Source organism: Paramormyrops kingsleyae, chromosome 1, assembly GCF_048594095.1.
Source record: "Paramormyrops kingsleyae isolate MSU_618 chromosome 1, PKINGS_0.4, whole genome shotgun sequence".
NCBI classification, from domain to species: Eukaryota; Metazoa; Chordata; class Actinopteri; order Osteoglossiformes; family Mormyridae; genus Paramormyrops; species Paramormyrops kingsleyae.
This window is the reverse complement of record NC_132797.1, coordinates 40,871,212-40,887,993: the sequence shown is the minus strand read 5'-3', so window position 1 is coordinate 40,887,993 and position 16,782 is coordinate 40,871,212. Positions and strand designations below refer to the sequence as shown.

The 16,782-nt window shown below is 41.8% G+C and overlaps 1 protein-coding gene across 2 annotated transcripts in view; it reads left to right on the top strand.

Moving 5' to 3' along the window:
- The first annotated feature begins 5,068 nt into the window (after nucleotides 1-5,068).
- LOC111846836 (FERM and PDZ domain-containing protein 4) overlaps nucleotides 5,069-16,782 on the top strand; it is a 41,951-nt gene continuing 30,237 nt past the window's right edge. The window contains exon 1 of one of the 2 annotated variants that reach the window (XM_023817469.2): nucleotides 5,069-5,409. In XM_023817469.2, the coding sequence (XP_023673237.2) occupies nucleotides 5,369-5,409 (41 nt within the window). In that variant the 5' untranslated portion in view covers nucleotides 5,069-5,368. The remainder of the gene's footprint in view (nucleotides 5,410-16,782) is intronic. The other variant, XM_023817470.2, reaches the window with a different exon arrangement.

The window sequence follows — 16,782 nt, the reverse complement described above, 5'->3', positions numbered from 1 at the left end:
AATTAATTAATTGGTTAATTGAGGTGTCCACTGTGAAGTGCCTTTTGGTTTTGGGAACAGAACCCTGTATCACTGCGACCCTGCACTGGATCTGCAGTTATGGAACATGGATGAATGAATAATGATAAAGGAAAAATTATCTAATGATTATTACAATGTCTGTTGCCCCACGTAAAATACCTATCAGAAATTTATTTATATATATAGACATAAAATCTGTAATTTACACACAGTGCAATTAGCTCAAGTGAGTCCTGTTACAGTACATCAACACGCTTATGGCACTCATGATTGTAAAAGGAACCTTTTATTGCTGTATTGCTGTATTTGTGTCTGTGTCGGTATATCACAATACCACTTATCAAAGCAGAAGAGGGCCTTGTGCAAACAGAAGTGAGATGACCGTAAGCTCATTCATTAACCTAATGGTTTAGCTTGTTTTAAATAGTTTCATAAACAACCTTGTACAAAATGTAAACAGTGTTGGTATTTACAAACAAAAATAGCTGACCTATATATTTGCTATCAGTGAGTGATTAATGGATAAAAAGTGTGATGAATTGTACAGCTCTGAAACCGACTGCCTGCGACAAGAGAAACCTACAAACGTTTTGATGCTCGAGAGCTCAGGCATGACATTTTGCAGACAAATATGTCAAACATTCAGCATTTTGTCTGTCATGAGTGCGATTATGGTGAAAACCAGAAACCGAATTCAACAACAGGAACCTTGTATGCCAGACCTGTCATAGTGGTATGTCATGGTTAGGAGATGATGGCTGAATCATAACCAATCATAACCAAAAGGCATTATTAATTAAATTTCTTATAGAAAGAAAAAAACCTTTTACCAAATTTACCAAACAGAACCAACTCTATAGAAACAGAGGGAACATAAACTTCAGAAACTAAACTCCTGTTATTCACAAGTCTCTCAGTTCACTAACAGTAACACAGTTAACTCCAAAACGTCTAAATGCAGAATAAACGGTAAACAACCAGAAGTATAATCTAGTCATTCTCAGGCAAAATGTGAACTTGATGGCAAAAAGAAAAGAGGGGAAGTGGAAACATACGAAACAAACAGGGCCAGTTTCACCCAAGTCATCCTTACATCCATAATTACTGTATAATATACTCCAACTTAATAATGTACTAATAGCATTTAAATAGTATTTAAAAACATACATGCCAAAGTATTTTTCTTCAATCAAAACAATTTGCCATGGGCTGATGAGTCTTGCCATGGAAACACTTGTCCAGGTTGACGATCCCTGACTAACAGAACAGGCTGTAAAATGTGTGCAAATCAAATCAGCAAATCAGACAAGAGAATATACTGGTATTGCAGGATAAACCCTCATAATGCAGAAAACAACAAATCAGGATCCTGCTGCTCAAATAATAAAGAACGCTGGTATTCAGATACAAGTGAAATGTATTAATATCCAAGGAATGCCATCAAGTTTAGGCAGATCCTTTGACAAAACCCAACATATGCTATATAGAATGCAGGAGATGATTCAGTTTCAGTTAATCACCTTAAAAGACTAAGGTGCAAGAACGTTTATTAGACAGACTGGCAGGAGCAGGTAGGTCTTGACCTACCGCCTACAAGATATTACGAGCCATAATCAGTCATTACAAGACATTGCAATCTTTTATATTTTATATTTTTTGTTTTTCACTGCTGTTCAGTGTCATTAAGTGTTCTGGACAAACTGGACATTTCCTCCAGGATCTTAATGGTTTTAAAGACTGAACCTATTCATTGATATTTCTGTATTCTGTAGTTATTAGTCAGTTGCTTTATGCAGTAAAGGTGCTGTAGAAGTCTTTTGTCAGCTGCCCTACATATATAGATTTGCTAGGAACTTCACAAAATGTTCACTCTGTGGGCGATTAATTAATATGAACCACCTGTCACAGTTGGGCACTTGATCTCTGTCCTTCCAGGGCTTCCACATGCCAAATGGAAGGGTAGGGTTACTTACTCAGAAGGAAATGTCCTCATTCTTCATTGTTCTTGAGCATTGAGTGAAGGCACTTTGATTCATTCTAAATAGCAGTGCTACTCTGGTACAGAATCGTTACTCTCTGACTGGGGGAAACGTTATGTCATTTCTCTTAAAAGGATTGGCCTGAGTTGCTTTGTTATTTAATAGCGCCATGTGGAATTACGTTATTGATGGGGTAGTTCAGCATTCTGACATCCTTTCACATGCCATCCATGACATTCTTCCTTCAAGGAGATGAGTGGGGAGATAATCTTAGGCTGGCCTGCTCTCAAATCACCCCCTTCTTCCCCCTGAACTGCCAATAAAGCTTTCAGCATCTGAATGGTGTTCTGGGGGTGGAAGGCATATCCTGCAAATGCCCAGATAATTACTACATCAAATAAAAAATTAAAGCACATCCTGTATCAGTACACAGTACACAGATGCTCAGGGTCAAATTTGACTGTAGCTTTTTTGGAACGAGAATCTGTAACTCTTCAATCTCCATACACTAAAGGGTGAAGGGATAAATGTCACCTTTTGTTTTACAGTAGAAGACCATATCTCCACTGGTAACTAACACTGGTAACCACATCTCCAGTGGTAACTTTGATAGCTGAAGAGTTGGGCTCTCCAAATAGATTGTCACAGACAATGTGTGTGCAATCTGTGCAATGTGCAATCTGATGGGAATGCAGACTGCTGCTACAGTTACACTTATGTGTGAGGTTATAATTGAAGAGCAAATTTCCAAAACTCTCTCAGTCCATTTGTTATTGTTTTTGAGATGAGGCCGTCAGTGACCTAAAATGAGGCTTTTTCATCATATGTTACAATACTGGGAACCAAAACTCGCTCAACTCATATGTAATCCAAAAAAGAACTTTCCTTAAATTTCCAAAACTCATTAAAACTCTTGAAACAGCATCCTGGGACTGTGTGAGTTTTGGAAATTTGCTTTTCAATTGTGAGAGCACTATCTGGTTGCTGTTGGAAAGAGGTCCTAACTATGGATTACAGTGTCTGGTTTTCCCAAAATGTAACACAATTCCAAAAGATGGAGGCGGTTTTTGGCAAACAAAACACCACCATTTGTGTTATTCTTAAGAGGCAGTGGCTCTTGCACTGTGCCATACATGTCAGATTTTCATAGAGCCTTTTGATGATGTGATGAAAACTGACATAACTGCAAGCAGGAGGCACCTGCATATCCTTGGATGTCTTCCAAGATTCTTAGTAAGTCCCTTGATGTTTTGGCAGTCTGGTCACAGAGTGATGCTCACACGGCGATGTCTTTTAATTTTCCAAGTGTGTTTTAGCTTAAAAATGGCTTTGCAGTCCGTCACAACTGACTGGAGTCAAAAACTTTGTTTAAAATCAGATGTGGGGAAAATACTGGGCATTATATCTACTATTATATTTACCTAAAAATAATGATGTTGTTGAACCCAGCAGAAAAGACACGTGACACGACGACGATGCATTGCTACTTAGACAACCTCACCATTGCTTACTAACTGTTACCTCAAGGATGTTGAAACCTCAGCGGCACATCCTTTCAAAGATGCCTCCAATACCAGTCTGAGTATATCCAGCCATCGTCCATGCTGCTCCCAGTGCCATCTGCTAAGCCACCAAGCTTCCCAGAGTGTCAATTTAAAAGGAAATTGGACAGAGTGACTAGTGTGAATCAAAGATCTATTTGGGGAATTGCCAACAACAAGAAAGCAAACATGGTGACATGAGGGAATAAACCAGCTTTTCGGGCTGTAAATTACAGATTTTATGTCTATATATATATATAAATACATTTCTGATACAGGTTAAATGCATGGACGAGACTTGGTTGTAACCACAGCAAGTAAACGTTGCTCACTGATGAGACTCAGTATTGTGAGGGACACCACTTAATCAGGCATTTAAATTAGCAGCAGCGGAGCTTAATTATGCTGCTGTTGATACTCCTTTAGGAGAGCCGTCCGAAAGCTTTACCCTGTCCCCGGACGAAGGCCCACTGAGAGCAGAACAGGTGCAGTCAACAGCGAGTAAAAGATGAATAAATGTGCCGATTGCATTACAGTGAAATCGCTAGACGGGAGTCGCATCATCCTGGCTCCAGTTACTCGCGTGGAATCTCTTCCCTGGCAATTCCCTACGTTTCATTCAGCTGCTTGCTTTATCCCAAGAAAATGGCCTGGCTTGCATGTTTCATATCTGTCTCATTAACCGCGTCGCATAATTGGACTGACGCAGTTAGATTACACTTCTTTCTTGGAAGCACAGGAGCAGTACCCTCGGTAAATTCGTTAGCCACCAGCCGGTTCTGGGGAACAGGGGAAATAATTGCTGCAGGTTTACTATATATTTCAAATGCATTTAGGGTCCTCGTTCCAAACGAGAAAGTCTTGTTAAGTCCACAGCTCTGTGGCACTGTGGAAACTCTTGATAGAGGTTGCATGGGAAAATTTAATAAGCATATCAGCCTTTCACCACACACCCCCAGGGATTCCTTCTGATTGATAAGGCTCGAAACATTATTTTTACAGTGGAACACAACACTTTTATAGTATTCTTTTGTAATTCCTGTGGCCACATAAAGACTATCCTGAGTACATGTGCATATGCATTTGCTTCATCTTTTCAGGAATGCTAACTGACTCTTACACCCAAGACCCCTTGCAGTTTTCAGCCATGAGAGGAGATGGCCACCCAGGGTCTTTTTTTCCTGCCTGTGACCTTTTGATCCACTCCCCTGCAGCCAGAGATTTCTCCCTTTCTCTGCAATATACAGTCTTTGTCTCTCAGCCCTGCGCCCGTCTCACTCGGCAAACAAACATTCCCTGCTCTCCTGTCTGTGCCCATCTCCGTCTCCTCCTGAGATATGAATAAAGGCAGGGAGTGGATGAGCCATGGAGGAAGAGGAATCGTGAGCTGGAAACATATATCAACAGTGATTTGCGTCCCCCTGCTCTCCTCCACCTCCTCATCCCTCCCTCCCTCCCTTCCAACCCCCCCGGTCTCTCGCTCTCTCTCTCTCTCTCTCTCTCTCTTTCTCTCTCTCCACAAAGCCGTTGTCACCGCCCAGCCCCCCGCATATCATTCCACTACCGTGGAAATTAAATGAAGGCAGCTCGTCGCAAGCAGGTTTCCGAGGATGTAGCCCACGATCCCGCTCTTCCAGATTCTGCTCCTGGGACTGAGGCCGGGGCAAGAAAAAAGGAGGAGGAATCACGGAGTGCCAGGCAGGCAGGGCTGAACCCCAGGGGCCGAATCTCTCCTCCTGACATCTGCTGGCTCCTGCTTTCCTGAATTATTTATCCAATTGTGCCAAGAGAGAATTTTTGCCATGCAGCCGGAGTGAAGTGGCACACATGGACGTGTTCAGCTTCGTGAAGATGGCAAAGTTGCCGGGGTGAGTGAACAGGCGGGCTGAGCTTCAAGGCTTTTTTCTTGGGGCACTCGTGTGTTGCCATTGCGATGAGCAGTGGTTCATCTGCCGGGGACATGACAGGAATTATGGAGCGGGGCGGGGGGCGGGGGGGGGGGGGGGGGGTTAGGTGCATGCAGCAAATTAAAATTAAGCTAATAAAACTGCAGTGTGGGTCACCACGGATATGGTGGAGAGGACTTACCATGTCTATGATTTTTTTTTTTCTGATGCTGGCAGTTGCTCTGGAAAGCAATTTCTACGTTTGGTCAGGAAAATAACAAAGCAAGTGAGGGAGGATGATAGACAGGGAGAGAGAGGCTCGGTTTCTCGGTTTGACAATGTGGGGCACAGGGTGGCCAGAGGCCTCCCCCATCCCTGAACTTAATGAAGTGCCAAGCGCACGGATCTCTCTTAGTGGCCACCGCTGGGCTCAGGTTCTCTTAAACAACTGTGGTCGCCTCGTTCACGTCTCTGCTCAGTGGATTTCACTCTCAGGAAGAACTAAGGTAAGAAAAGATAGGAGGATGAGATCTGACTCCGTACAGGAGTCCATTCGTATTCTAAATGGTAAAAGGAACATCACCAAAAACCATGTTTCTATGTGAAGGGACAAAAGAAACATGAAAGACAGTCTTTATTGTATATTAAATGCAGGGACTCGCATGGTAATTGGATTCTGTGTCATTGTTTAATGCCTTGCAGGCAGTTTAGATTGCTGATTAAACTGTTCACTGTTCCTAGTTTGAAATGGCAAGAACCTCCAAATCAGTGATGAAGTAGGCACTCAAGTCCTGTTTGAAGGGGTCACCACCCTGCCGTCTACGAGAGCCGGCATGCGGGTGGCGGTGTGGTTTGGAGTAACCGTTATTAAGCATAGGTGTAGCTACACTACCAGTATATAATGCAAATAAAGTGCTTGAGAATGAGTTCAATCCTTTAATGGCTTTGAAGGCAGCATCCCATTCTTTGGCAGAATTTCTGGCAGTGGGCTGTAATGTACCTGCATGCTTGTGTAGGAGCACACAGCCCCAAATGAAGGCTTTCAAGAGAATAAAGTGAAGATGACAGTCTTTCTGCTCGCAGACCATAAGGAATCCAGAATCATGTATGAACAGACTGTCCTCAAGCCGAGATAAAACAATGTTTATTATATTTTCATTTTATTCAAGAAACTTTAGTCATTTTATGTTATGCTATATTTAAAAAGTCGCAAAATGCCAGAACTGTGAAATCCTGTGACTGCTAGTCATCATTAATAACATGTTAACAAGTTAGACTTTTGTTGTTCTAAAAAAACTATTTAGGCATCAGTCTGTTGAATGATCCCAGCCCACTTTAATCCCCATCGTATATGATAAGGAGCAACTAGCGCCACAGCTCTTATATCCAGATGAAGAAAACTTCCTGATGGAAACTGCAGTTAGTCTGGCCTGGGATATGCAGGGATGCAACTCCGAACTCCCAGGGCAACTGCTAACAATGTCAGACGATAAAAAGAATACTAATATAGATGGTCAGCGCTGTTTCCTTCAAACAGAAAACTGCTGATTTCTCATATATACAGTATGTATATGTGTGTGTGTGTGTGTGTGTGTGTTTATATATATATACGCACACATATATTTGCTGCTGTGATGGGCTTGCATCCCATCCAGAGCATCTCCTCCCTCATGCATTATGCTGACTGGGATAGGCTATGACCTCAGTGCTATTCTGAACTGAATAAGCAGTTATGGAAGACAAACGAAGAGATGGATGGATATTCTTTTATTCGACCTTTCACTTCATGCAGCCTTTTCATTGTTGATTCCTTACTGGATTTAGGTAAAAATAATCTTCCTAGGGGATTTCATTTCAGATCACAGCAGCCCTCAGTTAATTACCACAGGGCAGATTATTCAGTAACTGCAATGCCTACTTTTTTATAAAAAAATCACAAGTGCCCAGACCCTCGTGTGTGTGTGTGTGTGTGTGTGTGTGTGTGTGTGTGCATATATATATATATATAAAGATTAAGCGATTTAGAAGCAGACTTTTATTTAAGCTTTCAAGGGGGCACAAGGCATTGCATTTATTGTCAGGTATTTCATTTTATTCGCTATTATATTGCTCAGAGTACTGAGTGCAGGGTACGTTCATAGTCCATTACAAGCCTCTAAAGGCGTGTTTTATACCTGGTGTTTTCCCAGTGTAAAGATAAAGTGTCAATGATCTGGAGGCATATGGTCATAGCAATAAGAACAGACATTGTCTGAACACTATACTAGCGTGTGATACCTTGCACACTATTATAGTGAGCAATGGGCTTAGTGAGTAGGACTAAGCACCAAATCTGGGAAAACTTGGCAGTTGAAACTATATGCCTACATAAAATATTATCCAAGCTACTTAATAAAATGTATGGAAAAGTAATAATTAAAACGCATCAGATATTGTCTTTACAGCAACTGATTTCTTGAACAGATTAGTTACCGATAAGAATTGTGTATTTTGAAAAGCATTAATTAAATATGTGTTGAATAGCAACTAATTGTTTGTCTTATTTTAGTAATAATTATAAAAATTCAGGTTTTTAATTTAATTCGTATATTTAATCAATGGAGCAGTGTAGGCCTACTCACTCAGTGGGGAAAATTGAGGTCTCACAACTCTAGGGTAGTTGTTTGAGTCCCCCAGCTCTAAGCCTGTGGCATTTCTACATTTTCTCTTTGTTTCCATGGGTTTTTTTCTAGCTATCCTCCAGAAGTTCAAAAACATATGGTTAGGTCAATTAATGTCTCTCAACGTGTGCCTAATCTGTGCCTCATGCTTCCTTAAGCCTAATTTATAGTTTGGCATAGAATCTACACCGTTGGTATGGCGTAGGTATGGCATAGCTGCGCACCCTACCTTGTAGCCTCACTCAGAAATGTAACTATACTGTAGGTCATGATGACGCAGATTGCAACAACTGTGATTGGCTCGTGGCTACACCATACCTATGCCATAACGACGGCGTAGATTCTACACAGAAGTATAAATCAGGCTTAACAAGCCTCCAGTCCTGTTCTGGATAAATAGGTATATATAAATTTATTAGATGGTGGATTTAACCAACTGTCAGCATTAGATGTGGGAAGTTAACCTATATCCTGAATCTTGTAAAATGCATAATAATGATGCAGCGAAGTAGGTTAACAATCAACCCTTGTTATATCCTCATTTCATAACACACTTGGAGGACTGCAAACTGGAGAGCATTTAAGTGTGTGCTATGCTAATATGCAAGCTGGTACACAGCTGTTGTGTTAAACCATCGTAATGTTAACATGAGCCAAGGTGGGTTTGAGGTGAGATGCATCTATGTATAAAAAATAATACAGATATAGTAAGCTAATAATTATAACAACACAGATACAGTAAAATTATAGGCATTATTTTTCTGAACTGTTTTAACTGATTTGCAAGCTGACTTTTTTTAGCTAAAATGCCAATGACTTTAGCTCTGTATGTTATATTTAATGTTTTTAGTGCTCAGTATAAGGGCAGTTATGGTATCGCCAACACAAGCATGACTGTCAGAAACAACTGTAATAATAACAGGTAAGTTTTCCATGTAATATATTCTTTGATTTTAGCTTTAGATGTTAAATATTCCATGTTATAAATAATTCAGGGCGATTTCTTCAGCAATATCAACAATTTATATATTTTTTAATATGTGAAACATTATAGGGTTTTGAAAAACTGATTTAGTATTTCATCTTTAAATGCCATTTCTAAACAATTTATAACCAGAATTAGCTTGGTAACTATTTTTAAGGATAACTGAGTGAGTATAATGAGTAAATTGGCCTTAATCCTTGTATATATACTGTTAGCTGAAACTGAAGTCAGTTGTTCTGTAGAGTGTATTTTGATTTATTTATTTAGTTTTTAAACCACTTTTGACCCCCTGGCACTGCAGCCCTGAGCTTTTCTCTCTGTGAGCATTATGACCAAGAAACCCATTCATCACATCAGAGCAGCTGAACAGTCTGACAAGCGTCATTGGTAGAAATACAAGCACACAAGCTAAATAATTATTTTAATGAATGGATCTGTCTGCCCTCAGAACAAAGTAATCAACGATGAGAAGCAGCTAAACTTTGCATCATGTCACTGTCAATTCAAATATTACGGTTCATTGGGAACCGTGCTGCCAAGCTGTCCGGGAAAAAATGAAGTTATGGAATTAATTCTGCCACAGACCTTTTATGTCGCAATATGAAAAATAACCACCTATCCATCTTCCAGCTGTCCAGCTATCCATCTTCCAGCTGTCCACCTATCCATCTTCCAGCTGTCCAGCTATCCATCTTCCAGCTGTCCAGCTATCCATCTTCCAACTGTCCACCTATCCATCTTCCAGCTGTCCACCTATCCATCTTCCAGCTGTCCACCTATCCATCTTCCAACTGTCCACCTATCCATCTTCCAGCTGTCCACCTATCCATCTTCCATCTGTCCACCTATCCATCTTCCAGCTGTCCACCTATCCATCTTCCATCTGTCCACCTATCCAGCTTCCAGCTGTCCACCTATCCATCTTCCAGCTGTCCACCTATCCATCTTCCAACTGTCCACCTATCCATCTTCCAGCTGTCCACCTATCCATCTTCCAACTGTCCACCTATCCATCTTCCAGCTGTCCACCTATCCGTCTTCCAACTGTCCACCTATCCGTCTTCCAGCTGTCCACCTATCCATCTTCCAGCTGTCCACCTATCCATCTTCCAACTGTCCACCTATCCGTCTTCCAGCTGTCCACCTATCCGTCTTCCAACTGTCCACCTATCCGTCTTCCAGCTGTCCACCTATCCGTCTTCCAACTGTCCACCTATCCGTCTTCCAGCTGTCCACCTATCCATCTTCCAGCTGTCCACCTATCCATCTTCCAACTGTCCACCTATCCGTCTTTCAACTGTCCACCTATCCGTCTTCCAGCTGTCCACCTATCCGTCTTCCAGCTGTCCACCTATCCATCTTCCAGCTGTCCACCTATCCATCTTCCAGCTGTCCACCTATCCATCTTCCAACTGTCCACCTATCCATCTTCCAGCTGTCCACCTATCCATCTTCCAACTGTCCACCTATCCATCTTCCAACTGTCCACCTATCCATCTTCCAGCTGTCCACCTATCCATCTTCCAACTGTCCACCTATCCATCTTCCAACTGTCCACCTATCCATCTTCCAGCTGTCCACCTATCCATCTTCCAACTGTCCACCTATCCATCTTCCAGCTGTCCACCTATCCATCTTCCAGCTGTCCAGCTATCCATCTTCCAGCTGTCCACCTATCCATCTTCCAGCTGTCCAGCTATCCATCTTCCAGCTGTCCACCTATCCATCTTCCAGCTGTCCACCTATCCATCTTCCAACTGTCCACCTATCCATCTTCCAGCTGTCCACCTATCCATCTTCCATCTGTCCACCTATCCATCTTCCAGCTGTCCACCTATCCACCTATCCATCTTCCAGCTGTCCACCTATCCATCTTCCATCTGTCCACCTATCCAGCTTCCAGCTGTCCACCTATCCATCTTCCAGCTGTCCACCTATCCATCTTCCAACTGTCCACCTATCCATCTTCCAGCTGTCCACCTATCCATCTTCCAACTGTCCACCTATCCATCTTCCAGCTGTCCACCTATCCATCTTCCAACTGTCCACCTATCCATCTTCCAGCTGTCCACCTATCCATCTTCCAGCTGTCCACCTATCCATCTTCCAACTGTCCACCTATCCGTCTTCCAGCTGTCCACCTATCCGTCTTCCAACTGTCCACCTATCCGTCTTCCAGCTGTCCACCTATCCGTCTTCCAACTGTCCACCTATCCGTCTTCCAGCTGTCCACCTATCCATCTTCCAGCTGTCCACCTATCCATCTTCCAGCTGTCCACCTATCCATCTTCCAACTGTCCACCTATCCATCTTCCAACTGTCCACCTATCCATCTTCCAGCTGTCCACCTATCCATCTTCCAACTGTCCACCTATCCATCTTCCAACTGTCCACCTATCCATCTTCCAGCTGTCCACCTATCCATCTTCCATCTGTCCACCTATCCATCTTCCAACTGTCCACCTATCCATCTTCCAGCTGTCCACCTATCCATCTTCCAACTGTCCACCTATCCATCTTCCAACTGTCCACCTATCCATCTTCCAGCTGTCCACCTATCCATCTTCCAACTGTCCACCTATCCATCTTCCAGCTGTCCACCTATCCATCTTCCAACTGTCCACCTATCCATCTTCCAGCTGTCCACCTATCCATCTTCCAGCTGTCCACCTATCTATCTTCTAACCCTATCCTTGCAGTGCAGGGTTGTGGTGCCCTAGGCAGCAACGCTCATCCTGGATTGAATGCTACTCCATCAGAGGGCACACTTACAAACATAATGGGCAATTTAGTGATGTCAGGTAGCCTAACTGCATGTCTTTGTATTGTGGGAGGAACCTGGAGTACCTACAAAACACAAGGAGAACATGAACATGCAAATAACATATAGACAGAGCAGAGACAAGATTTGAACTGCCATCCCTGGAAGTGTGAGGCAACAGCAACTCCCACAGCACAGCCTTGGATGGTGGTATCACAGAGAGAAAGTTCACACTGTGTAATGAAACCTTTTCATTGTATTCTTGCTCAATTAACTATTAGCCTAAAGCACTATGAGAAGCAATGGTTTCTAATCATATACGTATATAGCCCAAGGAATAGCTGCATGCTATCTAAGGTTGTTTAGAAGGCGTTCATCCTAATCTGCATCTGTTTTTTTTTCTGTAGTAGTAAGCGTTTTCATGTAATGAGCATTAATTACCCCTCTGTTGCAGCTCATTTAAACACTGAGAGATGCACTCTCTGGCCATATTGGTCAGTTTAATATAGAATCTCCAGCAGTCTTACTTCCAACCAGGTCATATAATGGCATAATTCCTATTACTGGAACTTAAAGGGAAATGTCTGATCATGTTAGTTTTTTTAAGGTGATTAGTTTGTATTTTGCAAACCCAGATGCCCAGACTTACAGTGTCACATTTAATGATCCATTTATATCATATTATAGACTGACAGACTTTTTATTCACAAGTATATAAGTTCTGTGGAAGCTCCTTGCCCAAAACTACACCTAGAAGTTCATGTTTCTATCTCTGTATGTCATCCGTAGAGTTTACTGAGCTGAATATTCCTTTACATGAATTTCAGGCTTCCAAATAATCTCATGTGTGTTTTGAAAGCACATTCTGATTTTCTGATGGAGAGCTGTGGCACAACAAAACATGCTGGTCAAGGAGCAGTCTTTTAAAAGTCCAGTTACTTACCCCCATCCCTGTCCAAAAATTGGTTTTATTTTGCATGTTCTTTCCGTGTCTCATAGGTTTCCTGACATAGTCCAAACACAGGTAGTCAAGCACTAATGTGTGTGTCCGCCCTGTGATGGGCTAGTTTCCCTAAGCCCTGTGTTGCCTGTGATAGGCTCCACCCCCCCCCCCCCATGACAATGACCAAAATAAGCAGTTCAAAGATGGATTGATGGATGGATAGATGAATGAATGAATGAATGAGTGAATGAACTTGCAGATCTGCTTCGGAAGTAATATTGGTCTCCTTTAAAACAATTTCAACAAAAGATGCTTTATTAAAATTCACTGACAAGTAATTGTTTCGTGCCCTGATTGGTGAATATCACAAGGTTTCTTTTAGAAGCAGGCTTTGTGAAACCATATGACTTCAACACCTTCGTCTTGCCTGGCACGGGTATATGCTGAACACCCTAATATCTAGTTTTTAACAGGTCAATATTAAAATTAGTTGGTCAAGCAGAAGATATCACAAAGAAGTACAGAGTTACACATTTAATTCATCACCATCCCAAAAAATGGCTTAAAATGCAGAATGATGGTAGAACATTTAAAAGAGAACATTTAAGGGTTACAGTTGGGCTCCGGACCATTAAGACTTGCCCCTGGTGCTGGGATAGACTTAACGGACAGTTGTATTAGCCTTCACTCCCACCAGAGCTGTATATGGGAATGAGGTCACAACACAGGCACTTTGCAAAATCTTGGAAAAAAGACTATTAGTATGTTTGTAGGATTAAAAAAACTCATGTAAAAGCAGACTGTAGTCTAGTATCATATGACAGATGACAGAAAAGAAACATGTAAATCACTCCAAAAAAAGATCATATAGTAACATACACATTGAAACACAAATATTGAATAAAAAAAAAAAAAACACGTTTTAACCACGTTTCTCAGATTTCTTCTTGTAAGTCTTTGGGTCAAATTATTTCAGCATTGCTATGGTTATTAAATTGGAAAGGAAAATAATTAGCCTAATTATTCATTAGGGTATAAAATAAGATAGGTGCTTTTTTTTACCATTTTGCTAGGAAGTAGCACCATTTCTTTATCACTGCAAACCAGGTTTTCTGGGGACTCGGGCTCCAAGCTTGAAAAGATGCGCTTCAGGAGAGCAGATGCTTTGTCCTCTCAAGCCTGAGAGAGCTTCGGTGTTTTCTGATGAGAGCATTCCTCTATGAGAGTCGTGCCTGAGGGCCAGTATCCCAGCAGAGTATGTTTAGTGCTGGTCTCATCCACTAAAGGAGATGATGACTGCATTCCACTGGGGCGGAGTGGGGGATGGAGGCACGTCTCTTGCTGTACATCTACTGTGCAAAATAGTCCCTGCCCCAGCAACAACACGTCCCTTTAAAACAGCTAAGTGCTTGTCAGAGAAATTCAGGCATCAAACTCCATCAAGATTTGTAACTCATGATTCTGGTGTTCTTGTGTAATCATTTCTCCAAAGTATCAATTCATACATATTATTTACAGATGAGAAGAAACTGAATGGAGTTCAAGTTCTGTCCTGGTGTCTTGAATGTTGAGTCTTTGTTTCAAACACTGTGTATAGGATTTGATGTTACCATGGACATCTAATCTCCCAAACATGCTGCCTTGTCAGGGTCACATGACTTCATAGACGTCCTATCATTGGAGGAATGCCTATGCTGGTACAACGTTCATGCTGTCAGTTTTTTTGTTTAAATATATTTTTACTGATACACAGTGATGAATGAATATTTAGTGATGTGTCTGTATATTTTTGATAGCATGCACCTTTCATTCTAAGAGTACATCAAATAATGATAAAACTATGAGCTATGTAGTACTAAAATCATTGTGTAGCCATTTAAGGAAATTGTTGTCAAGCATTATTATTTTGTGATTAACATGACAGTAAATATAACTGTTAAAGGTCTGTGCTTCTCAAGCTGCTGAGCCAAGACATGAGTGAAACGAAAATGTAACGTTTGACCTTAAAAAATGTCAGTGCAGCATTTTATGTATCTCTATGCTGACTGACGATAACCCCTAGAATGAGTTACCGCAGGCCCTGTTCCTGCATGCATGTGATTGGGTTAAGGGCAAACTGGCAAAGGGAGGATGTGTAGCAGATTCGGTGATGCAATGTGCTGGAATAACAGTGGCTTTCCAGGTATCACTGCAGATGCTGAGAGCAGCCTGGGTCAGATGGGCTAGAAAGCTTGTAATGGGCCATGTTTGTTTCAGGACTTCATAAGTAATGTGCATTCAGCCATCTTCCATAATTACTTACCCGATACAGGGTCACAGTCAAAGTATAGCCTATCCTAGGCAGCATGGGCCAGGTGACGCAACTGCACTCTAAGGGCAACTGATACGCAGTGATGAATGAATATTTAGTGATGTGTATGTATCACAGTAAGGGTGTCATTCTGTTTATAATAAAGGAGATTACAGTGGCTGAAAATCAAGCTCTTAATCAAGGGTGGTATTTCACTTAAAACAGGAACCATCCAATAATATCCATCCCATACTGTAGCATTCAATATTCCACAAATCATAATTTAAATATTAGGCTAATTCACAAGTAACTTCCATTTTAGTGAAATGTCAGTTAGTCATAGTGATGACAGGTGAAGGTTCAAGATAATGCAGAGCGAAGCTGCAGTATCAGGTAGCTGCCTGGACTGAAGACAGCGCCGTTTTTTCATGCCCCTCAGAGCGGCATACCTTCCAGCAGGTGGCGTGCTCTCTGGCGACCTCTGCCTGACCGTAGGTGTCACTGTATGAACGTCGGAATTGATTTCCATCAGTAAGTGAGGGCTCCTAGAGCTGGTCCTCCCCTGGGATGTGAGCTTGTTAGCTGCCCAGATTACATTTCCAGAAGGATGTAAAGAGCCTCCATCCCTTTTGTGGGGTAGAATTTCTAGATGGGATGGTGGGGTGGGGAGTTGGTGGGGGGGGGGGGGGGTGTCCCCCATCAGATGGGCCTTTATAGCTCTTCATGTTTACAAATCCAGACATAACGTGTCACTTCCTGTTATGTCAAGGCTCAGCTGAGTGACACAGAGCCCGTGTCTCTCATGCGCATGAGGACTGTCAACAGTTTGTATGCCACAGACAAACGGGCCTTTGATATCTGGTTTAATAAGTGGCTCACTTAAGGCCTGAGAGGCATGAAAGATCCAGAAGGTCAAATAATAACACTTAAGACCTTGATAAGTCACACAGAGTAACCCAAGACATCTTGTATGCTTACATTTCGTATTTATTTTTTGTTAACCCCGTTTTCTAAGACCGGCAGCCAGCATGGGGCTCTGCTGGGCTCCCTTTGATTCATCGCTGTGCAGTTTTCAGCGACACGATGCACTGATCTCATTGCTCCAGATGGAAAAGCCAGACTTCATTTTATCTGTCCACATCAAAAGAACACATCCTGTAACTAAACAGACATGAAATATCAATGTGTTATTGCTGTATATCTTTAAAGATAAACATATCTGAAACATTTTGAAAACGCACATGATCATTATGCCTTATCTTGTTTCTTTATATAACTGGAATAGAAGAGTCCTCCAGACATTTTCTAAATCCTCTTCCCCTCTCCTGCTACCCTTCCGATCCTATATCCTCATACTATAGGATATAATTATCACCGATACTTTTGGCAGATATTTTTAGAGGGATCAGGGCACACAGACACTGCACAAAAACTAAAATCAAAATGTCTGCCATCTGGGCCTTGATGCTGTCAGTTAGAATCCCAGTTGGGACCTACCTTAGTCAACCTCCACAGGGATGCGAGGCACAAGAGCTAGACACCCAGGCACGACAGTGGTATAAATTGGGGTATGATTCACTATTCGTCAATTTGTTTGTGTTTATATTTTAAGCAGGCATGGAGATACAGTTATGATTATATATTATGACAGGAAATGTAATACTTTCATCTATCCATCAATCCATCTTCTAATTTATTATCCAGTACAGGGTCAAG